At 38.0% G+C, this 25,682-nt stretch overlaps 1 protein-coding gene across 5 annotated transcripts in view; it reads right to left on the reverse strand.

Annotated features, from left to right (window-relative positions):
• The window catches only part of ASCC1 (activating signal cointegrator 1 complex subunit 1), a 114,339-nt gene that overhangs the window by 46,410 nt on the left and 42,247 nt on the right, over nucleotides 1-25,682 (reverse strand). For all 5 annotated transcript variants that reach the window (XM_047072915.1, XM_047072913.1, XM_047072917.1 and 2 more), the window contains exons 6-7: nucleotides 19,124-19,260; nucleotides 11,952-12,071 (exon numbers count right to left, since the gene is read on the reverse strand). In XM_047072915.1, coding sequence (XP_046928871.1) covers nucleotides 11,952-12,071; nucleotides 19,124-19,260 — 257 coding nt within the window. The remainder of the gene's footprint in view (nucleotides 1-11,951; nucleotides 12,072-19,123; nucleotides 19,261-25,682) is intronic.

The following is a 25,682-nucleotide window of genomic DNA, read 5'->3' on the forward strand; positions in this document are numbered from 1 at the left end:
CCTAAAACAGTGTCTAAACAGTGTCTAGAACTAACAATTTGTTAGTACTGAACTACTTATTTGGGGGTATTTATCTTTTGTCCAACCACTTATTACACTGATTAGCACTTTTACTGTTTCCTTATCAATTTTAGAGCTTTTTTTTAGTAGACTATAATGTTATCCTCAATGGCAATTTTTGTCTTCATCTGTCTTCTGTTTTATAGCTGAGGATTTCGCATGAACTTTCCGAACAATGTGTTTAAGAGTGATGGTGGTTACATCATGCTTTATTTCTGAATATAATGGCAATAACAAACCCAGTAAATTACCATTCAATAGGATTGTTGGTTTCTGCTTTAAAATTGTTATTTATCACATTAGGCAATATCTTTCTGTTTTCTGAAAGTTTTTAATGAAAAAAAAAACAGGCTGAATTTCATCAGCAGGCTTTTAGGCATGTATTTAGACATTTTTAAATTTGATCTATTGAGTTGGATGTTATTAGATTTTCTGGTCTTACTTCATCTTTGTGTTCCTGAGATAAACCAGCTTAGTCATAATGGATCCTATTCATCGGACTCCTACACACCACCTTCAGAAAACTGCCAAATCCAGCAGATTTTACTCTTCTTGCATCCACGTACCAATTCTCATAGCTCTGTTCTAGTTCAGGCCTTGTTTCTCACCTGCATTCCTGTAATGACTTTTAACTACTTCCCCTCCTGCTCCTGGCTCTTCATTTCAATTACATATGTAGTCTGTAATTTCATTAAGTTTATATAGAACATTTGGGGAGAACTGACATCTTTATGAAATTAAGTCTATCAATGAACATGAGCAATCTCTCATGTATATATAATGTAATTGATAAGTTACAATTACACTGTAACTTATAATTATTGAGTATAATTTATAATTTTCTGCAAAAAGGTCTTACACATACTTTATTATAGTTATTTCCTAAGTACCTATGAGTTTTGTTGCTACCATAAATGGATGGTGTCTTATTTATTTTTCATTTCCTCATTGTTACTGCTCTAACCTGGCTACCTGCTTTCATCTCTAGCCTAGATTGCAGTATGACCTGATTTCCCCACTTGCATTCTTTCCCCCTCTAATCCATTCTCCCACACATGACCTTTTTAAAAATATCATGTCATTATATTGCTTAAAACCTTTTGGTCCACCTAGGGAAAAAAAATACCAATTCTTTACCAACTGTCTAAACCTTGTGTAATCTGGTCTCTGCCTCTCTGGCCTCATTTCCCTTGTTTATCTTCCTGGTCTTCTTTAAGTGCTGAAACACACTAGGCTCTTTCTCAACGTCTTTGCACTTGCTCTTCTCTCTGCCTCATACACTCTTACCACAATTCCTTTGTATCCTTTAAGTCTGAACTCATATGTCAATTCCTTACAGATGCCTTCCCTGGCCACTGCATCTAAAAGTAGGTCCCCCTATGTTATTCTTCTTATTCTCGTTTGTTTCTTTTGTAGAATCTATTATAATTTATAATTATTCTATTTACTCTTTTGGTCTGTTTCCTCTTTAGGCAGCTACACCCGGATCTGGAGGATCCAAGAGGGCCCCACTCACATGACTGGAGCCTTGGTGCTGGCTGTCAACTGGGGACACCTAAATTCTTTTCCTTGAGGTCTTTTTTCCAGCCAGAGAGTTTGGACTTCCCTAAATAGCAACCAAGTCCTAAGAGGTTAACTTTGAAAACAAAAGAGCTGCAAAATCTCTTAAGGCCTAGCAATGACAGATTTACAAATCATTCCTGTCCCATTCCATTAGTCAAAGCAAGTCACAGGGCTGGGTATCTTTCATAAATGACATTTTCTGTTTGTTGCTACTATACAGAACTATACTAATTTTATAGCTAATCACTTTGTTAAACTCTCTTCTTATTTCTAGTAACTTGGTCATTGTAGATAATAACCTTGCTGTATTTCTGGTCAGAAAATGTGATTTGTAAGATACCAACTCACTGAAATGTATTAAGCCTTACTTTACAGTCTACTGTGTGATCAATTTTTTTCAGCTGTTATGTATACCTGAAAAGAATATGAATTATCTAATTGCTGGGTGCATAATTCCAGAAATGACTTACTGCATTAAACTTGCTCATTGTTTTTATATTTGCTTACTTTTAAATTTACATCCAAGTTAGTTAGCATATAGTGCTATAATAATTTCAAGAGGAGATTCCAGTGATTCATCCCCTATGTATAACACCCAGTACTCATCCCAACAAGAGTCCTCCCTAATGCCCCTTACCCATTTAGCCCATCCCCCTACCCACAACCCCTCCAGCAACCCTGAGTTTGTTCTCTGTATTTAAGAGTCTCTTATGTTTTGTCCCCCTCCTTGTTTTTATATTATTTTTGCTTCCCTTCCCTTATGTTTATCTGTTTTGTCTCTTCAAGTCCTCATGAGTGAAGTCATATGATTTTTGTCTTTCTCCTAATTTCACTTACCATAATACCCTCGAGTTCCATCCATGTAGTTGTAAATGGCAAGATTTCATTCTTTTTGATTGCCGAGTAATACTCCATTCTATATATATATACCACATCTTTATCCATTCATCCATCGATAGACATTTGGGCTCTTTCCATACTTTGGCTATTGTTGATAGCACTGCTATAAACATTGGGGTGCATGTGCCCCTTCAGAACAGCACACCTGTATCCCTTGGATAAATACCTAGTAGTGCAATTGCTGGGTTGTAGGGTAGTTCTATTTTTAATTTTTTGAGGAATCTCCATACTGTTTTCCAGAGTGGCTGCACCAGTCTGCGTTCACACCAGCAGTACAAAAGAGATCCTTTTTTTCTGCATCCTTGCCAACATCTGTTGTTGCCTGAGTTGTTAATGTTAGCCATTCTGACTGGTGTGAGGTGGTATCTCATTGTGGTTTTGATTTGTATTTCCCTGATGATGAGTGATGTTGAGCATTTCTTCATGCGTCTGTTAGCCTTCTTCTTTGGACAAGTGTCTATTCATGTCTTTTGCCCATTTCTTCAATGGATTACTTGTTTTTTTGGGTGTTGAGTTTGATAAGTTCTTTACAGATTTTGGATTCTAACCCTTTATTTTATAGGTCATTTGCAAGTATCTTCTCCCATTCTGTCAGTTGTCTTTTAGTTTTGCTGATTGTTTCCTTCTCTGTGCAGAAGTTTTTATTGTGACGAGGTCCTAATAGTTCATTTTTGCTTTTGTTTCTTTTGCCTCCAGAGATGTATTGAATAAGAAACTGCTGTGGCCAAGGTCAAAGAGGTTTTTGCCTGCTTTCTCCTCGAGGATTTTGATGGCTTCCTGTCTTTCGTTTAGGTCTTTCATCCATTTTGAGTTTATTTTTGTGTCTGGTGCAAGAAAATGATCCAAGTTCATTTTTCTGTATGTTGCTGCCCAGTTTTCCCAGTACCATTTGCTAAAGAGACTGTCTTTATTCCATTGGATGTTCTTTCTTGCTTTGTCCAAGATTAGTTCACCATACGTTTGTGAGTCCATTTCTGGGTCTTCTACTCTGTTCCATCGATCTGGGTGTCCGTTTTTGTGCCATTGTTGTTTTTTTTAAACTTGTTAATTGTTAAAATCTTCTGTGTTGGGGGCCTGGGTTAAGCTGTCAGTTGGTTAAGTGACCAACTCTTGATTTCAGCTCAGGTCGTGATCTCATAGTTCATGAGTGAGCCTCTCATTGAGCCCTGTGGGAGTCTCTCTCTCTCTCTCTCTCTCTCTCTCTGCCTGCCCCCCCCCCACTCGCACAGGCACATTCTCTCTCTCAAAAAAAAATAAGTTAAAAAAAAGCTTCTGTATCTTTACTGACTTTGTATCTGCTTGGCCTATCAATTATTGGAAGATATGTCACAATCTCCTCCCATGATGATGGATTTCTCAATTAAAAAATTAAATTAAAAAATTAATTATACAAATTTGGCTGAATCTACTTTGGGGATGTTCAGGTGGGTACAAGTTTAAAATGATAACATCTTGGTAAATTGTTTATCATTATGTAACAGTACTCTCTGTCACTAATATTAATTCTGTTATGCCAACTTCATAATTTCATTTTGGTATTTGCTTAGTGTTATCTTTTTCCTTTCTACTACTGCAACCTCATGGATGGATGTATCTCTGGTAAAGAGCATATAACTGAATTTTGCTTATATCTTTCTTATAATATCTTAAGCTGTAAGTTTATTCATTAATGTGTATCATTAACGTATATATGTCTGGACTTCGTCCTGCCATCTTACATTTAAATATTCATCCCACTTTTTTCTACGCTTGTTCCTTTTTGGATTTAATTTCCATTTGTTCCTTTTTCCTTTTTCTACTTGTTTATTATTTATATACTCTTAGATTTACTTTAAAATTTTTACTATGTGCATTTAGCTTAACAAAGTTAAAGAAATCTCTTAACACCACTCTCCCCAAATAATAATAATACAAAAAATTAGAATACTTCAACTTCAAAATTCTCCTTAGTCTTGACTTACAGTGCTCTTAACTGAACAATGTTAGTTCTTTTTTTTTAAAGTTCATTTATTTATTTTGAGAGAGACAGAGATAGCGTGAGCAGGGGAGGAGGAGAGAGAGGGGGAGAGAGACAATCCCAAGCAGGCTCCATGCCATCAGCGCAAAGACTGATGCGGGGCTCAAACCCATGAAGTGTGAGATTGCCCCAGTTTTTTGTTTTTTTTTTTAAACTCTCCCAAATATATGGGGCACCTGGGTGGCTTAGTCAGTTGAGCATCTGACTCGATCTCAGCTCGGGTCTTAATCTCAGGGTTGTGAGTTCAAGCCCTGCATTGGGCTCCATGCTGGACGTGGAGTTACTTTAAAAACAACAACAACAACAATAAACCCACAACTCTCTCAAATTTTATAAAATAGTTATTTTATACAGACACTGTTTGCCATTTTATGTATCTACCATTCTTTTCTGCATCTCATACTAACCTTCCTGTATCTCAGACGTTCTGGATTCCTTTTCCCTTTCCTGAAATACATCCGTTACTCGTTCCTTTACTGCAGATCTCACAGTGATAAAGTCTCTGAGATTTTGTTCATCTCTAACAGTCTTCATTTCACCTTTGTTCTTAAAGATTTTGTTTCCTGAGGACACAATTCCAGGTTGACCGTTATTTCCTCTAGAAAATACTCTGCTGTCTTTTCACTTCCACTGTTGTTACTGAGAGGTCCTTATACCTGCCATTCCTTCGTGGCTGACTTCTTTCGAGATCTCTGTCTTTAGTGCTCTGCAGTTCTATCATGATTTACCTTGATATGGATCTGTTTTTAGTTATTCTGCTTGTGTTTAATCTTCTTTCTCTTATCTATTACCCAAGCCCCTCTAATTTCTTCACATGGCCATCTCCTATTACACCATCCTCTCCCTCATTAAACCTCATCCATACCTGGAATTTGCTAGACTTTTTCTTGCCTCAGGGCTTTTGCTCTATATTTTCTTTTGCCTAGGACAAAAGGTGAGAAGAGCCTTCCCACCTCTCCTTTGCCTGCAAACTCTCAGTCCCTTAGATCTCAATTCAATATTGGATCCTTAGAGACTTTCCCTGACCCTGTCCTCCTCCAGTCCACATTGCTATGATAGTTTCCTCTTTAATGGAGCACCATTTCCCCCCTGCCTCACCTTTATCACACTTTGCAATTATAGTTGACACTCGAACAATGCAGGGGTTAGAGGCTCTGACCCCCCATACAGTTGAAAATCCACAGATAACTTTTGAGTCCTCCAAAATTTAACTACTGACCATCCACAGTTGATGGGAAGCCTTACTGGTAACGTAAACAGCCGACTAACACATATTTTGTATGTTATATGTGTTATGTACTGTATTCTTAACAATAAAGCTAGAGAAAAGAAAATATTAAGAAAATCATAAGGAAAATAGATTTACAGTTCTGTACTGTATTTACTGAAAAAAGTCTGCATGTAAGTGGATTCATGCCACTCAAATCCATGTTGTTCAAGGGTCAACTATTCGTTTATGTGTTATTTGTTAGCATCTGTTTCCAACATTAGTCTGTAAACTACATAGGGATAATGATTGCACCTGGCTTTATTCACCAGTCTATATTCACAGCCTAGCACAGTGCCTGGCAAACAACAGGCACTCAATAAATTTTTGTTGAATAAACAAATGACCAAATAAAAATCCAACATACTTTTTACATGGTACAAAACAGTGCTTCTAGATCTGTCCTTGCTATTATTCCCTTTTCCTAAAATGCTACTCTCTTGGCCTGTGAACTCCTTATTCAGCAAAGAAACCTTCTCTGTAAAGTCTTCCTTTATAAAACTTGCTCACCCATGAGCAGAGTTTTGCTGCCCATCTACACACCTCTAGAACCTCAACCAGAGCCCTTACCCGACTGTACTCTAATTACTGACATCTGCCTCCTCCTTAAGATGGAAGCCCTGGAGTCTACTGCACCACACACACTGGGCATCTGGAAAATGCCTGAGGGAAAAGAAGCCTGAAAATGCACTGCAGGGTGGAATAACTGATGGAGCCAGGTCTTTGAGGAAATAAGAAGGAATTAGGTCAGGAGAATAAGAGGTTAGCCTCATCAGAGATAATGCATGCCATTCTTCAGAAAGAGAGTGAAACTGAGTGGGTTAGGGGTGATGAGAATAGCAGACTGTAAGGGGAAAAAGGAAGGAAATTGAGTTGACTTTGTATTGTCAGGAAAATGTGAGGAAGCCATTCTTCTTAGAGGGGCAAGGATGGAAGCTTGCGTGACAGTACCAGACAGAACAGAACAGCCACTGTGTTCAATACTTAAGTCTTAGCAACAGCTGACTACTAAGTAATGAGTAAAAGATTGCCACAGCTTCCTCACCCAGTCACGCTTTACCAAACCCAAGGAAGCATCAGTAAGTAAACCTCTCGCTGTCCCAGCTGCAAGTTTCCAGACGAAAAATCTGAGCTAAGCAGTTCTATCCTTTTAAAGGTCAGGCACTTCACACTCAATCATTTTGAGGGAAGAAATCTCTGATTTAAACTACATGAAATCATACAAAGAAACTTGAATGTGTTTTTATTACAACATGGTCTCTCTCCCATGCCTCTTGTCTTGAGCAGGATCTCTTCATATAAACAAAAAGATTTAATGTTCCTTTAAAACAGACCATGTCTTACTCAATTCGTATCAATTTGCACAGCCCTCCAAAATACCCTGCACAAAGGAGGCATCTGAATTGCTTTAAAATTGAATTAAATAAGAGGTGTTTAAGTCTCTTAGTAATTACCACACATTTGAGGAGGGAATTTTACAAATCTTTTTGAAATAACATAAACATGTCTCTCCCTGTGGAAGAGGAATGGGCAAAAGAGAAAAAAATGGGCAGGAAGAGAGATGGGAATTATTCAAAAATCTTCTTGGATGATCACACTAGTGGATTTGGTGGATACTTCATAAGATCTTTCAATTTACAAAGCCTTGACAATAGTAAGTGTGCACAATTTCTAAGGGCTGGATCTTTGGGAAAATAATGAGTGTATTCACCTTTGGAGCACTCACCATTCCATTAATGTGGGTACCAATCGTGTCTGAACTCTGTCTTCAAAAGCCACCTAGCTTCTATAGCTCTTATTTTCTTCCAATCTCAAAAACATATTATTCTTTACACTTGAAGGCCTTCTATAGAACCAAGAGTCTAACTATTAAAGCAAAAGGTAAAGATATCCAGTGGAAAACTCAAAGTAATGATTTTATTATCTCTTCCCAGTAACCTCTCTTTTTCCCTCTGGGGGCCACCAAGAATAGAGTAAATAAAAAACTGTGATGTCTATGACATATGCAGACTTGAAGCCATAGATTAGGAAAAACTCACTATTGTATTGCTGTAATCCCATGTAAATTTTCCATATAGCTTCATGTTAACTGTATGTCTATAAGCTATCAAAGATTTCAGTTTTACAACAGTAAGGTTTAAACCAGTATGAACAAAAATTAAATAAATCCCGTAACAGATACTAAGAAAGCAAATTAACAGAGGTCAGGCTCAGTGGCTATGATGTTCTATAAAACTATAAGGTTAATCAAGGAAATAAAAAATGTAATACATTTTAGAAGTGAGTCAGTCCAAAAGAATTGAAGACAGCTCCATTTACAATAGCCAAAAGGTGGAAACAACCCAAATGTCCATTAACTGATGAATGGATCAACTTGAAATGTGGTATCTCCATATAATGGAATGTTATTCAGCCATAAAAGGGAGTCAAGTACTGACACTGTTACAACAGGGAGGAGCCTTGGAAAGCATTATGCTGAGTGAAAGAAGTCAGACACAAAAGGCCACATATCGTGTGGTTCCATTTATAGGAAATACCCAGAATAGGCAAATCATAGTGACAGTAGATCACTGGTTGCCAGGAGCTGGGGAGAGAACAGGGGGTATGGAAGAGTGACTGCTTAATGGGTACAGGATTTCCTTTTGGGGTGATAAAGATGTTCTGAAACATTGGTGGTGGTGGTTGCACAATGTTGTTAATGTCCTCAACGCTAATGAATTATACACTTTAAAATGGTTAAAACGGTAACTTTTATGTTATGTGAATTTTACCACTTTCAAAAAAAAAGTGGAAATAAGAATTGGAACATAGTCTATTCTACTCAACCTAGCATACACACACTGAAAACCTTCTTTATTCTGGCATAGGGATTCAGAGCATGGTTTTGCAGACTATATGTTCCTTAGCCAAACTACTTAAACTCTCTGAACCTCCCTATCTATAAAACGGGCATACGAATACTATCCATCTTATACAGATGCTGTGAAGATAAAATGAAGATAATACGATGTAAGCACAGTGCCAAGTAAGAGTAATTGCTAAAAAAAAAAAAAAAGTTATAATTTCCCCGGAAACTATGCAATCTTCAATATTAGAATTAAAACCTTACCTAGATCAAAGGTTGTTGCAGTAAGGTCTGTGGACCTTTGGAGATCCCTGAGACTCTTTTAGGGGAGCCCATGAGGTCACAACTATATTTATAGTAATTGTATGACACTGTCCGCCTTTTTCATTGTAATGACATTTGCATAGACGGTGCAAAAGCAATGTTGGGTAAAACTGCTGGCACCTTGGGGTGCCTGGGTGGCTCAGTCAAGCATCTGACTTTAGCTCAGGTCATGATCTCGCGGTTTGTGAGTTTGAAAACCCGCACTGGGCTCTGTGCTGACAGCTCAGAGCCTGGAGCCTGCTTGGGATTCTGTGTCTCCCTCTCTGCCCTGCCCCACTCGCATTGTCTGTCTGTCTGTCTCTCTCTCTCTCTCCCTCTCAAAAATAAAAAAACATTAAAAAAATTGTTTTTAAAACAAAACAACAACAGAAAAACTGCTGGCACCTTAGTATAAACTAAGGCGGCGGCAGCAAATTGTATGAGCAGCAGTATATTCTTCACTATATATACATGGTTTTTAAAAAAACTAGTTTCATTTATCCTTGATGAAACTGTAAAAATAATCGATTTTATTAAATCTCAGGCCTTGAGTACATGTCTTTTTAATGTATCTGTGTGATGCAATCAGCAGTATGGATAAAGCAGCTGGGCTGTATGTGGAAGCAGATGGCTGTCTGGAGGAAAAGCACTTGTGAGGTTGTCAGAGCTGGAGCTGAACTAGCCTCTTTGTCCACGAACACCATTTTTATTTGAAAGAACGACTGACAGACAAATTATGGTTATTCAGACTTGGCTATTTGACAGACATTTTCTCAAAAAAGAACTTCAAGGAAAACAGTATTTTGGGCCAATAATAAAATTTAAGCTTTCAAGTGAAAATAAGAATTTTAGAAAATGTGTCTCTGCTACCATGAGCTTGACAGCAGCTTCTTAATACTTAAAGTCTGTGGTGAAATTAATAGTGCGATCAATACGTTTTTAACATCGCATAATGAAATATGTCAACATTAGGAAGATGTTCATAACTCAGTGAGCCGGTATCTTCTAAATGACCAATACAAAACTGTGCATAGATTAAAGGTCCGGTCAAAATGTAAAAGAGATCAATGGATTTTAGTGCAAGAGTATGAAATGTTCGCTGATAGGATTTCTGACCTTTACCAAACTGTAACTTGTCAAGTTTTAGTGTAGTATCAAATATCCAGAATTAGCTGAAAACACTGAAAGTACTCTTCATTTTTCCAAATACGTTTCTGTGTGAGTCCAGGTTTTCTTGTATACTTCAATCAAAACAACATATTGCAATAGACTGAACAGAGAAGCAGATATGAGAACCCAGCTGTCTTCCATTATGGAAATTCACAAAAATGTGAAGCAATGTCTATCTTCTCACTAAATATTTTTGGTTTGGGAAATAGATTTTTCATGAAAAATGCATTATTTATGTAAACAAAAAAAATATTACTATTTTTAATGAACCATCAAATATTAAATTTCTAATTTTAATTTCTAATAAGGTAAATATTGATAACTATAATCCATATAAAGAAAGCTCTCTAGTGTCCTCAATAATTTTTAAGAAATTAAGTGATTATGAAGACAAAAAGCTTGAGAACTGCTATCTTATCGTTCACTGTTTTTGTTCACAAAACTGAAAAGTAATCTACTCCATACACAGGAGCTCTATAACTGGTGAAGACATCGGACTGTTATAACTCACAATGCAAAGGAAATGATCCATACCGGGTATCAAATTCCAAGCTCATAAGAAATGTTTTGGGATGTCCTGAAAGAACAATGTGTCCCTACTTTTTAAGACAAGGTTGGGGCGCCTGGGTGGCGCAGTCGGTTAAGCGTCCGACTTCAGCCAGGTCACGATCTCGTGCTCCGTGAGTTCGAGCCCCGCGTCAGGCTCTGGGCTGATGGCTCAGAGCCTGGAGCCTGCTTCCGATTCTGTGTCTCCCTCTCTCTCTGCCCCTCCCCCCTTCATGCTCTGTCTCTCTCTGTCCCAAAAATAAATAAACGTTGAAAAAAAAAAATTAAAAAAAAAAAAAAAAAAAGACAAGGTCATTAGTATGCTATTTAGGCACATGCCAGGTATCCAAGACAAATCTGGTCCAAAACACACACAACATCTGATTCTATACTGTCTTTTCCTCCCCCCCCCCAGCCCCGCCCCAAATTCACTTCCAATTGAAATGAGCTAGAAGATAACTGAGATTACCAATTTGAATTGAAATATGAGAAATCTTACAAGGGATCCTCTAGAAAAGCAAATCAATTTGGGGGCTTGCCTAAAGACTCATTTTCTCTGGAGGGTTTCTGATTCAGGGTGAGCTCTGTTCTATCCCACCTTAATAAAAAGACCACAAAAACAAACTTCCAATTCAAGTTAGCTCCTCTGCTCACAGAAGACCTTGAATAGACTAATAAACAGCATTAACATTAGAAATGGCTCTGGATGCCTAAACTAGCCTCAGAAATAGCCTGGGTCATAGACTGAGAATCCCTAGAAGCGATCTGTGTAGTAACGACAAAAATAAAAAAACAGTAAACATCTGTTGGTATGTGTTTTGAGGATGTTTGTATGTGCTAAGCACTGTTCTAAGCATTTCATGTAGATTAGCTTAATCCTAATAATCTTATAGAGTTTGTATAGTTATCATCCCATTTTGTCATGGTATTCACTAGATCTGTGTTATGTCACTTTTGCAACTAACTACCATCCTAAAATGCCATCCTTTCTGCCTCCTATAGACTGAAAAACATGAAGAAAGCATACATCATAAAAACTAGATTGCTACAATCAATATCCACCATCCAAGTAACTCAATAATTATCAGACTAAAATCTGATACTTTTCCTACAACAAATTCCTCTTTTAAGATAATTGCTTACTATTTAAAAAAAAAAAAGAATTGACACACTCTTTATGATAGTAAGATCTCAAAGAAAAGGAATCAAAACTTGTTGAACTTCTAGCAGTGCTTTTAGGCACCTCTTGATGGAAACAAAGAAGCATTCCAGAAACATACCTGTTGGAGCCGTCTTTCATATGGACTTTGGCATAAAGAACATCCACCATGCCGGGATCATCGTTCATGTATTCTATCCCTGCCATCTCTACCTCTAAGGGTTTGCCCCCAGAAATGTCACTGCAAAGGAAAAAACGTTAGATTTTTACAAATGTTTAAACTAAGAGGGCCATTATATTTTAAACATAGTTATTATACACAGTCAAATATTACCAAAAATAAAATTGTTGGGAGGTTTTTTTTTACTAACAATATTATCTAACCATCCTTCCAATTTCAAAATTGTGTTCTATGCACACCAACTAGAAATACAAGTAGTTCCAAAGTCACACTACAGTTACCCCAATACCAGTTTATTAGTACTCACAAGAAAAAGCCAAGGAATGACAGTTCTGATTGACAAAGACATTTAATGTGTTGCCCATCTCTTGGGTCTTATTTCATTATTTCTATAAGCTGCAAACAGTATTTTACTCATCTAACAATGGTGGAGGCATAAAGTGGTATAACATCCTAACAGCAATATTTATAAAAAGTCTTCAAGAGTAGAAACCCTTTGTCCAAGCAACTCAATTTCTGGGAGCCAAACCTAAGGAAATCATTATGAATTCAGCTACGTATCCAACCATAGCTGACAAAGGGAAGTTCTTTACAGAAGAATTCCAGCTAAAAAACGCAGAAGTAATGATGAAATCAGGGTATCACCATTTTGCAACCCCTGATGAAATAATGGATGAAGACAATGATTAGCAATGGCTGCTAAAACTTAACGGCAAAAGGCTGAAATATAAAGAAAATATAAAGAGGGGAGCTCTATAACGATCGATCAGGCTAACCACACCTGAACCCACTGATCAAACTTATCACACACACACACAGAAGAACAACCAGACAATACTATCTCCTGATATGATGTAACAGGTTACACTTATACTCATGAAAAACAATTTGGGCACAGGGTTTGACTGAAGCTTTGTCTGGAACAACCAAAGATTGGCAACAAATTAAATATTCATTAAAGTTTTAAGAAAAGGTGCACAACAATGTACATGCTATATATTACTATTTGTGCAAAAGATGGGAGTAAGAAAATTTATATATATATACATATATATATATATATATACATATATATACATATATATGTGTGTGTGTATGTATATCCATTCCCTGTATGTATAAAAAATCTCTGGAAAAATCTGTTGCCTTTAGAGAAGAGAGCAGGGTGCTTGGTGGGAATAGCAGTGGGAAGGAAACCCTTCACTGCATATCCTTTGAATCTTTAAAATCTTGCACCATGTAAATGTATTATCCATTAAAAAGTTAATATAAAAAATATATGCAAAAGAAGCCACACATAAGTTTATAAAATGCCCATATATGCCAAAGAAGCCAAACACAAAAGTGTACAGACTGATTTCTTATTCATATGACATTCAAGAACAAGCTAAATTAATCTATGGAAATAGAAATCAGAACAATAGTTGGCTGCTGGGAGAAGTGAATTTACTGGAAAAGGTCATGAGGGAACTTCATAGAGCGATGACAATGTACTACATCTTGATTTGGCTGAAGTTACATGAGTGTATGCATTTGTTAAAACTCATCAACTACACTTAAGATCTGTGCATTTTACTGTAAGTAAATTACACCTCAAAGAAGAAATACAGACTTGCATATTAAAAAGTCTGAGAGTACATACTCCACAGCATTAATAGTAATTATCTTTAAGCGGTAAGATTAAAAGTGATATTTTTGTTTATCTATAATTTTTGACTTTTCTAAAACTAATTATATATGACTTTATTTATTTTAATTGAAATATAACTGAGATACAATGTTACATTAGTTTCATGGGTGCAGGTATTACTTTCATGTTAAGTAAAACTTCACCGTTCTGCTTCCTTCCCAGACTCCTTAAACAGATTTATCCTTCAACCAGAAAAGGCCCTGCAGTGCCAAGGTGAAACCCAGCTAAAAATCAGCTCACCATACACAGTCTTCTGCAAGCCCCATGAGGCTGGACAATCTATCCATTTTGTCCACTCTGATATCCTGAGCCGGGCACAATGCCTTATGTAAAATAGGTAAACTCCATAAATCTCTGGTAAACACTGACTGGATGTTCTACACTAAACAGAGAAGCTTTTCTGGACAATTTTGAGAAGAATGTGGACACGTGCCTACATCGTCATTGAAAAAAAATGTGGTACTAGCTCAAAGACAAAAGGAAGTTAGGATAAACCAAAGGACAATTCCTAAAAAAGCAAAACAAAACAGTTCTCTTGACACTGCACCAATGCCACAGAGAGACCCTTTGTAGTCTAAGAAACTTCACGGTAAATATTCCCTTAAAACTTCAAGACCATATTATTGCACAAGACCAGAATTTTTTTTCAGTAAGAAACTATTTTAGACAGATATTCAATAAAAATTACCGCCTCCATCATAAGTATCCCTGTTACTACCTCTAATAAGTGGGGTGTTCCAAAACACAAGCCACGCTCTGAACTATTACCTGAGGCCTATAGCTTCAACCAACAGCACAGAAGATCTCCGTTCCAAATAAAAGCGAAAACTCAACACAGAAGACTGCCATTCAATCCTATCAAGGTATAGTCAAACAAACTTACATGAAAAAAAGTTTAATACTAACCATACATTCTTCTACGTTTTTTCCCCCCAACTCTGACCCCGCATAGATCACCCCAAACCACCATACCATTGGTTTAGTTTCCCACTAAAATGTTTTTACTGGATTCTGCCTAATGCTCTACCCTCAAATTCTAGGGATCGAGCCAAGAGAGAACCATGTAAACAATATTTTTGTATTCTCTGCAAAAGTCCTGTTGAAGACACTGCTCATCATCATTTTGGGTTAAGATTTACATGACAAATTTTTCTTGCATTGAGAACCAGAAAAGGATTCTCTCCTAAAAAACTGCCATGCTCCTTTTTATCAGGTAAGAAGTGTAATAATGGATGTGTTTCTTTTTGGAATTTAGTTCAAGTGTACCAGTGCTTGAAAACTATTAAATTTTAATGCTCAAGTGTAATTATAACCATTCCTTGGTTTTCAGGTAAAACCTTCTCCCATTCCATCTTTATCTCTGAGCTCTCTGACTTTTAACATTTCTCTTGTACGTATATCCTCAATCCAAACCACCTCAAATCTTTGGAATTAGATGGGGTACCAGGAACAACAACAACAAAAAATGCAACAATGAAACAGGATCTAAAGCCTGTCTCAGGAGTAGGATCAGAAACTCTTTCAACCTTCCCTAGGATTTACCAAGAGGGAGAGAAATTCAGTGGTTTACCTGACTCATACTCTTGGTCATGGTGACAAAGAGTCCACCTGGGACACCCGTGAGCATACTTTTCAACTGACACTTGAGGCAATAAACAGGAACCAGCATTCATCCATGGGTATTTTTCCTCCTCTTCTCTCCTTATTCTTGTCCCTTTTTAACTTATTTGGTTTTACCTCAGGCCTACTGGGAACACTTAGGTACAAGAAGAGTGATACTGGAACCAAAAAAATACTGCGTATTTGTCAGACTATATACTCAGAGCCAGCGCACTGTTTGTGTTCTCCATCTCACAAGGAAAAGTCACAAGGGATACATTTAAAGCTTCAGCGTTTACTGAACACTGAATAATTCATTCGGAATCTATAGAGCTTCATGAGCCCTTAGCTTAAGAATTGAAATCAAAATTCTGTTCCTGGTCAGGTAACATCACTCGAAAAACACCCCCAAATTAAAGACAAATATTCAACTATTTCTTTAAAATATCTATTTAGCACCACAGTTTTAATTAAATGCCAATCTAGCCATGTAGATTTAATCTCTCAATTTTAAAAAGTCATCAAATTAAACCACAGCATGTTACTTATTAGTCTATCAATTTCAAAGTTTTTCCTTCTTATATTTTAATTTGGGATCTTTACATCATAAAAGGCCCAGGTTAGAAATGCCACTATTCTCAGGTCATGAAGTCAGGGTTCAGGAGATTGAACCCCAGGAGATCCAGCCCCCTGTGAGGCTCTGCGCTGACAGCATGGGACCTGATTCAGATTCTCTCTCTCCCCCCCTCTCTCTGCCCCTCCCCCATCTCAAAAGAAATAAGCAAACATTTCAAAAAAAAAGAAAAGCCACTATTTACTGACAATCTAAGTATATCAAGTACAAAAGCTAAGATCAAAGAGTATGAATAAAAAAGTTAAATGAGAATTCTACTCACCAGGGCTGTAAGTGTGTGTGTGGCTATATGTATGTATTTTTAGGAGACATTTTTCCCTTGTTAGGGAAACAAGGCACTTCTAACCAACCTAAACAGCCAATTCTGATTCTCATTCTCCTCAGAAATAAGTTAATTTTGCACTATGTGCTTTTTAAACAAGTATGTGTGGCAGAGGAGAAAGTGGGAGAAGAGGGCTGGGGGGGGAGGGGTTCCTTTACTAGCTAGTTTCAAATCTTTTCAGCTTTTTGAAAAAAGCCTCTTCAAAAAAATTTTTGCCTGCACTGCAGATTTTTGGCAGTGTAACTCTGTCCTATTTCAAAAGCTTTGCTGAATTTGAAAAACTACAATTACTGTTTTCATCCTGTCATGTCAAAAATTCTTAGGAACTATTAAGGCTGCTCTTCATTTCCTATGCACACCAACCCTGACATGCTTAAAGGGCTCAGATTTGGCATTTAGTCACAAAAGGCACCAGGAGACATAAAAGGGAAGAACTCAACTAAATCCTCACATAGCTCAGGATAAAGCTTCAGTGATTAAAAACCTGTGGCCTGATTTTCACAGGTAAGAAAACAAACACTTCCCTAAACAAATAATTTATCTACCTTTAAATTTTTCTTAGCAGGATTACCCTCATGGCAGCCAAGAAAGTGCAGCTGCTTTCCGTTTCGTTTGGCAAAACATGATCTGGAAATAAGTTAAGTATGAGGACTAATTCTTAAATCAGATAAAATTGCTCTGTTTTGTAAGGTAAAGCACAAAGTTTTATCGTATGCAAGGAAATTGCAAATATCTAATTACAAACAATGATTTTGAATGTTAGGTTAAGATGGAGAGAGAACAGTTAGGTCCATCAGTGAGCAAAGATCAAGACAAAGAAGTATTCTTTGCAGACTGCAAACCCAGTCAGCTTATGATTTTGCTCAAGAAAAATACCTTGTCTTCAAAACTGTAAAAGAAGAAATGGCCCACAAACAAGTCACCCTATTACATAGTTTTATTTACAGCATATATAAGAAAATGTAACCCTTTTAGCTTGCCTCACCCAATGAACTAGGTAACCCACTTCTACAAGGCCATATCAAAATAGTATGGGGGGGCGCCTGGGGGGCTCAGTCTGTTGAGTATTCCACTCTTGATTTCGGCTCAGGTCATGATCTTGCGGTTCATGAGTTTAAGCGCCGCATAGAGCTCCACATTAACAGTGCAGAGTCTGCTTGGGATTCTCTCTCTCCCCCTCTCTCTGCTCCTTACTTGCTCTCTCCCTCTCTCTCTATCAATCTCTGTCTCTCAAAAATAAATAAGAAAACATTAAAAAAATAGTATGGGACCTAGGGGCGACTGGGTGGCTCAGTTAGGTGTCTGACTTCAGCTCAGGTCATGATCTCATGGTTCAGGAGTTTGAGCCCCGTGGTCAGGCTCGCTTGCACTCTGTGTCTTTCTCTCTCTCTCTCTCTCTCAACAGTAAATAAAAGTTAAAAAAAATTGGGGTGCCTGGGTGGCTCAGTCGGTTAAGTGTCTGACTTCGGCTCAGGTCATGATCTTGCGGTCTGTGAGTTTGAGCCCCGCATCGGGCTCTGTGCTGACAGCTCAGAGCCTGGAGCCTGTTTCAGATTCTGTGTCTCCCTCTCTCTCTGACCCTCCCCTGTTCATGTTCTGTCTCTCTCTGTCTCAAAAATAAATAAACGTTAAAAAAAAATTTTTTTTTGATTAAAAAAACATAGTATGGGACCTGGATATTATAAGTGACCAAAAAAGCTCTTCAAGTTATTTAGTTTTCAAATTTCTCTTACTCTTCATCAGTCTTAAGTAAAAGGAGTAAAGGGTAGGGAAGAGATGATTCTTTAAAATAAAGCTGTTAGGTCAGATATACATGTAAATTAACATTTTATAGTAAAAAGAACTCTACCCCCAGAAGAGCAATGCTTTCCCCGAGCCAAAACAGACTGCTTGGACAGTTTTTGGTATCCTTACCGATTCAAACAATACTACCTGTATTTAAAAAAGAAAATTAAAGTGCATTTCTGAAATACAATAAACACCTCAGTAGGGAATCATGTTATTTATGTAATGTTTGAGTTACTGTGGTAACAGAATAATGGCCCTCCAGAGATGCTCATGTCTTATTCTCTGGAATTTGTAAATACGCTACCTTACATGGCAGACAGACTTTTACAGATGCGATCAAGGTTAAGGAGTTTTAGACGGGATGATTATCCTGGATTATCTGGGTGTGTTCAGTCAAATTCACGCGTCCTTAAAAGCAGTGAACCTGTCCCTACTACGGCCAGAGATAGAGAAGCAGTAACAGAAGGGTCGGAGAGATGCAGTGCAGCTAGTGATGAAGATGATGAAGATGATGAAGACAGAGGATTTGGTCACTAGCCAAAGGATGGGAATGACCTCTAGGAGATGGGCGTGAAGCGCAAGCAAATGAACTCCTCCCCTGAGCCCCCAGAAAGGAACACAGCCTCGCAGACACCTTGATTTTAACCCAGTGAAAGCCATGTCAGACATCTACCCCAAAAAACTTGAAGATAATAAATTTGCATGGTTCTAAGCACCAAGCTTGTAGTAATGTGTTCCGCAGCACACACAAAAAATGAATACAGTAGTCTATCCTGTTCAACAGATAATGAAGAGAATTTCCTTTTGGAGAAAATAATGGGATGTCCTATTAAGAACAAAATTTGCCTACTGACCAAGTAAAATTTAAGGTAGAGTCTTTCCATAAAATTTTGTAAATACATGCTTTAAATCCATTTTAAGCTTTCAGACAACGTTCCAATGGTAAGTGTTAACAACTGGGTGAGTCGACAAATCTTGCTGCCATGTGACTCAGCTCCCTAGTGCAAAAACAAGTCTGTGACACCAAAAAGAAGCCAGTATGAGGTGATCACCCTTCCCCATTCCTGTAGATTACTCACTCAATGAATTCCTCTTTACACTGCTGTAGCATCTCACACGTCTGCTGGATCTCTTGCTCACTCAAAAGTACCAACATTCCAATAGTTAGGTGAAGCTTTCTGGGATTCTGGAAAATGGTGCTATCAACCCCATGATCCTGTTATCAAAGGGAGAAAAATAAGAAACTCAGCCCACATAAAAGTAAATGGCAGGAGGGGTGCCTGGGCAGCTCAGTAGGTTAAGCGTCCGACTTCGGCTCAGGTCAGGATCTTGCAGCTCGTGGGTTCAAGCACCGCATCAGGCTCTGTGCTGACAGCTGGGAGCCTGAAGCCTGCTTTGGATTCTGTGTCGCTGGCTCTCTCTGCCCCTCCCCAGCTTGTGCTCTGTATCTCTGGCTCTCAAAAATAAATAAACATTAAAAAAAAAAAAAAGTAAATTGCAGGAATACAATTTAGGGTCCAGAGATAAGCCCATGCATCTATGACCAACAGATTTTCAACCAGGTGCCAAGTCAATTTAATGGAGAAAGAAGAGCCTCATCAACAAATGGTGCTGGGACAACTCAATAACCACATGCAAACAAATGAAGTTGGACCCAAACCTCTACCATATACAAAAATTACATCAAAATGGATCAATGATCTAAATATAAAAGCTAAAATTATAAAACCCTTAGAAGAAAGAGTTTTCTTAGGGGAAAATCTTAATGACCTTGGACTTGGCAATGGATTGTTAGATATGACATCAATGGTATGGGCAACAAAAGAAAGAAATAGACAAATGAGACTTCACCTAAATTAAAAACTTCTGTGTATCAAAAGACACTATCAAGGAAGTAAAAAGACAACCTACAGAATGACAGAAATATTTGCAAACCATGTATCTGATGAGGGTGTGTATCTATAATATATAAAGAACACAACTAAAAAAAAAAAACCCAATTTTTAAAATAGAAAATGAACTTAAGTAGTCATTTTTCCAAAGAAGAAATACAAATGGCTAACAAGCACATAAAGATGGTAACTTCATGAGTCATTAGGGGAATGCAAATCAAAACCATAAGATACCATTTCATACCCAGTAGGCTGGCTATAATCAAAAAAGTAGAAAATAACAAATGCTGGCAAGGATGTATTTAATGGATACAGAATTTCCTCTTGGGGTGATGAAAATGTTTCCGAATAATATGGAGCTGGTAGATGCACAACTCTGTAAACGCACTAAATGCCATTCAATCATTCACTTTAAAATGGCTAATTTTGTGTTATGTGAAATTCCCCTCAAAAAAAATTGTTTTGTAAAAAAGGAACTGACAGCCTGATATAATGGCATGCCCAGGAAAAACAGAATGCCATCTAAATGTAGGCTCTCAGAATATCTTTTGCTCCTTTATCAGCTTTGTTAGGCCCAGAGCAACCAGGCCTTTATGGGATTCCCCAAAGAACAATATACTCTTTATAAAAAATGTTGCTTCTATCTTAGCAGACACTGTAGTATTTCCAGGTAAAATACTAGGTGTTAAGAATAAATTCTCCCAAGCAAAGAGATGAGTGAAAAATGAATCTGGAGAAATATCTAGACACTGGAGTTGCCACATCAAATATAGCTATCCTTTTGTGTCATTCATCATTCTCTGCACTTTAAATAAAACATTTGTCTCTGGGTAGCAAAAATAGTAAATATGCTCCTATATCTTCCTTTAAAAAAAAATGACGTGAGGAGTACCTGGGTGGCTCAGTCGGCTCACCGTCCAACTCTTGATTTCAGCTCAGGTCACAACCTCAATAGTTCCTGAGTTTGAGCCCCACATCAGGCTTCAGGCTGACAGCACAGAACCTGCTTGGGATTCTCTCTCTTCCTCTCTGTCTCTGCCCCTCCCCTGCTCATGCTCTCTCTTCCAAAACAAATGAACTTAAAGTGTAAAAGTCAGTGATATTTACTGTATTCACAATGTTATGCAACCATCAGCTCTCTTTACTTTCAAAACTTTTTTCACCCCATAAAAACATTCTATAATCATTAAAGAATCACTTCCCGTTCTCCATCATTCATCCCCTGATAACCTCTAATTTGCTTTCTGTCTCTTTTGATTTGCCTGTTCTGGATATAGCATATAAAAGGAATCATATAATATATATGACTTTCATGTCTGGCTTCTTTCACTTAGCAAGTACTCAAAGCTCATCCAAGTTGTACCACGTATTGGTAGTTCATTCCTTTTTATGGCTGAATAATATTCCATTGTATATATAAAATAACTGGTTTATTCATTCATCCCTTGATGGCCATTTGGGTTGTTTCCATCTTACAGATATTATAAATAATGCTGCTATAACATTCATGTACAAGTTTCTGTGCCACCATGTTTTCAATTCTTTTGGGTACATACCTAAGAGTGGAATTGGTGGGTCATGTGGTAATTCTATGCTTAATTTTTTGAGGAACCACTAAACTGATTTCGACAACAGCTGAGTCATTTTACATTCTTAGCATTACTGTACAACGGTACCTATTTCTCTCCACCTTTGCCAACACTTACTACTTTCCTTTTAGGGGTGCCTGGGGTGGTTCAGTTGGTTAAGCATCTGACTCTTGATTTCCACTCAGGTCATGAGCTCACAATTGTGAGATCAAGCCCCACATTGGGCTCTGTGCTGGGCATGGAGCCTGCTTCAGATTCTCTCTCTCCCTTTGCCCTTCCCATGCTTGTGTGCACGTGTGCACGTGCTCTCTCTCTCTCAAAAAAAAAATCTTTATTACAGCCATCCTGGTGGGTATGAGGTGGTATCTCACTGTAATTTTGATTTGCATTTCCTTGTTCACCTATGACGTTGATCGTCTTTTCATATCTTTGTTGGACATCTCTTCTGGAGAAATGTCTATGCAAATTCTTTGCCCATTTTCTGTCTTCTTATTGTTGAGTTATGGAATTCTTTATATATCCTGATACTAGTCCTATACCAGATCATGAATCCCTTTTGAAGGTAAGTAGGTCTCAAGTTTTATTACATTCATTATGCAAATGAAGACAAGGAAAAGAGTTGAGAATCTTCTCCTCCAACAAGAGCAAAGCTATAATTCTATTTTTGAATTGCAAGTTCTGGGCCCATATTCTAATCCTTGGACAAATAAACCATCCCAAAGGCAGAGAAATGTATTTCTCAAACACAGCTTACATTCTGTTCTTGGTTTGCCAAAGACTGCCTAATTTTTGCCTTGGCAACAGGAGTTAATGGATTATTCATTTTGTAAGTGTTAATGGAGCTTGAGCTATTTTTATATCTGATGAAGAGTTTTGTGATTCTACACATCAACCCAAATTGCCTCATTTAATGAAAGTGATTTTAAGGAACAATCAGCTTTGAATGTGTCAAGGAAGGCAAAGTGAAGTATTTATCACCCCAGCTGCTCTAACCTTTAGCAGAACCTGTCATTTTAGAAAGGCATGCGAAGTGTTAAAAAGCCCCTCAAAAGATTCCAATATGCACAACTTCATCCCAAACTACAGTTGAGAATTGCTCCCTTAGCAATAAGAGCTAATATTTTTTTAGCCCTTACTCTCTTCCAGGCATTTCCTATGCACTTTACATAGACAGACACCCTATGAGGAAAGATGTATTATCCCCATTTTACAGATGAGGAAACTGAGACAAAGAAATAAAGTCACTTTCCCAAAGCAACACTGCTAGAAAGGGATGAAGCCAAAATTCAAACCCAAGCAGTCAGGCCTGCACTTTTTATGAATATTATATTGCCTCACTAGTAATAGCTACCCAGAAGAGGCTGGGACAATATGATCATCACTCAAAGGCAAATCCTTACACATTTCAACAAAGCTCACACAATAAATGGATCTCATCATTAAACTAATAGCGCAAATCCCATAATTCTCTGAAAATTGATATTAATATTTGCCTTTTCTTGATATGACACCATAAAAGCATGATCTATAAAAGAAAAAAAGGATGACTTGAACTTGATCAGAATCAAAAACTCATACTTCAAAAGACTCCATTAAGAAAATTAAAAGAGGGGAGCCTGGCTGGCTCAGTCAGTTGAGTGTCCGACTTCGGCTCAGGTCATGATCTCACAGTTTGTGGGTTCGAGCCCCACATTGGGCTCCGTGCTCACAGCTCAGAGCCTGGACCCTGCTTCAGATTCTGTGTCTCCCTCTCTCTCTGCTCCTCCCCTGCTTGCACTCTCTCTCTCTTTCTCTCTCTCTCTCTCTCAAAAAAATGAATAAACATTAAAAAAAAAAACTTAAAAAAAAAAAGAATATTAAAAGACAAGGGGCACCTGGGTGGCTCAGTCAATTAAGTGTCTGATTCCTGGTTTTGGCTTAGGTCATGATCTCGTGGTTCATGGGTTCGAGGCCCACATCAGGCTCTGCGCTGACAGTGCAGAGCCCTTTCTCTCTGCCCTTTCCTTCTTGTGTTCTCTCTCAAAATAAATAAAAAATAAGAAAAAAATGAAAAGACAAGAAACAGAGAAAAATATCTTGGAGAAAAATATTTACAAATCATATATTTGATAAATATAAATATATTAAAAATTCTTAAAATTCCATAATAAAAAGATAAATAATCCCACTTAAAAATGAGCAAAGAATCTGAATAGACATTTCACCAAAGAAGATATACTAATGACTAAAAAACGTGTGAAAAGATGTTCAGTATCATTAGTCATCATGGAAATGCACATCAAAACCAAAATGAGGGGGCTCCTGGGTGGCTCAGTCAGTTAAGCATCCAACCTCGGCTCAGGTCATGATCTCATGGTTCATGAGTTCGAGCCCCACATCGGGCTCTGTGCTGATAGCCCAGCGTCTGGAGTCTGCTTCAGATTCTGTGACTCCCTCTCTCTCTGCCCCTCCCCTGCTCACGCTCTGTCTCTCTCTCTCTCTCAGAAATAAATAAACATTAAAAAAAAAAAAAAACAGACAATAGCAAGTGTTGGTAAGGACATGGGGAAACTGAACTGCTCACAGATTGCTGGGTTAAAGGGCCATGACATCTGCAATGCACTCTAAAGTAGTTCAAAAAGAAAGAAAAAAAGAGAGAGAGAGAATGATAAAACTAAAATAGAGTAAAATATTAACTACGGGTGAAAGTGAGTAAAGGGTAGTGTCCTCAGTCTTCCAACCTTTCTGTGAGTTTAAAATTATTAATATCCTATTGCTGCTGTAACAAATTACTACCAACTTGACAGTTTAAAACAGCACAAACTGGGGAACCTGGGTGGCTCAGTTGGTTAAGCGTCCGACTTCAGCTCAGGTCATGATCTCACCAGCTCATCAGTTCAAGCCCCACGTCGGGCTCTGTGCTGACAGCTCAGAGCCAGGAGCCCACTTTGGATTCTGTGTCTCCCCCTCTCTCTGCTCCTCCCCCACTCATGCTCTGTCTCTCTCTCACTGTCTCCTTCAAAAATAAACAAACATTAAAAAAAATTGTTTAAATAAACAAAATAACACAAATTTTTTATCTTACTACCTAGCAGAAGGAAGATCTAGAACTTTTCTTTCCTTACCTTACTCTCTGAGAGCGTATCACTTCAGTCAACCTAAGTTTGCTTGCCAAGACAACACTGAATACCGGGGGGGGGGGGGGGGGTGGGGGAACCATGGAGAACACAAAAGAGCAGGAAAAAGAACAGATGGAATACCTAAAGGCCACATAATATGAACTCTTTTGGAGAACTCTGAGTCATAAGCCTTCAGTCTTTAACCGTATGGGAGGTTATATAATGTATATGTAATCCTATTGGACAGTCTTTCTTTTTTTTTTTAAATTTTTTTTTAATGTTTATTTACTTTTGAGACAGAGAGAGACAGAGCTTGAGCGAGGGATGGACAGACAGGGAGACACAGAATCTGAAGTAGGTTCCAGGCTCTGAGCTGTCAGCACAGAGCCCGACGCGGGGCTCGAACTCGTGAACCACAAGATCATGACCTGAGCTGAAGTTGGCCGCTTAACCGACTGAGCCACCCAGGCGCCCCGGACAGTCTTTCAATAAATGAAGAAACTCCCGGAATTGTAGCAATGCCATCTATTGAGAAAACCTTTTCTCTTACTGAATTATCTAAATTTAATGTGGAATGAGAGGCCCCTGGTGGCTCAGTTAGTGAAGCAGTCAGTTAAGTCTTGATTTTTGGCTCAGGTCATGATCTCACAGTTTGTGGGATTGAGCCCCACAGAGGGCTCTGTGCTGACAGCACAGAGCCTGCTTGGGATTCTCTCTCTTCCTCTCTCTCTGCCCCTCCCCCAATGCACATGTTCCCTCTCTCTCAAGATAAATAAATAAACTTTAAAAAATTAAATTAATGTGGAACCAATCTTCAAGGCAGTGACATAATCCTCTAGAGCCATTATTTTTCTTTGCTCAGAATACATCATATTCCCAGCCACAAGCATCTTCACTGAAATGAACAAAGACCAACATCAAATTCTGTACTCCAGGGGTTTTAATTACACTGGGCCCTGCTCCAAGTTCACCATTACTCAGAGCTAGAACTATTTTATTCCATTAGGTTGGACAACCAAGCTGGCGCCTGAAAATTCTAATGGTGGTGACTTTCCACCC

This window comes from Lynx rufus, unplaced genomic scaffold (assembly GCF_022079265.1).
Source record: "Lynx rufus isolate CCGP_SWC_20201006 ecotype Redwood Valley unplaced genomic scaffold, mLynRuf1.p SCAF_11, whole genome shotgun sequence".
Classification (NCBI taxonomy): Eukaryota; Metazoa; Chordata; class Mammalia; order Carnivora; family Felidae; genus Lynx; species Lynx rufus.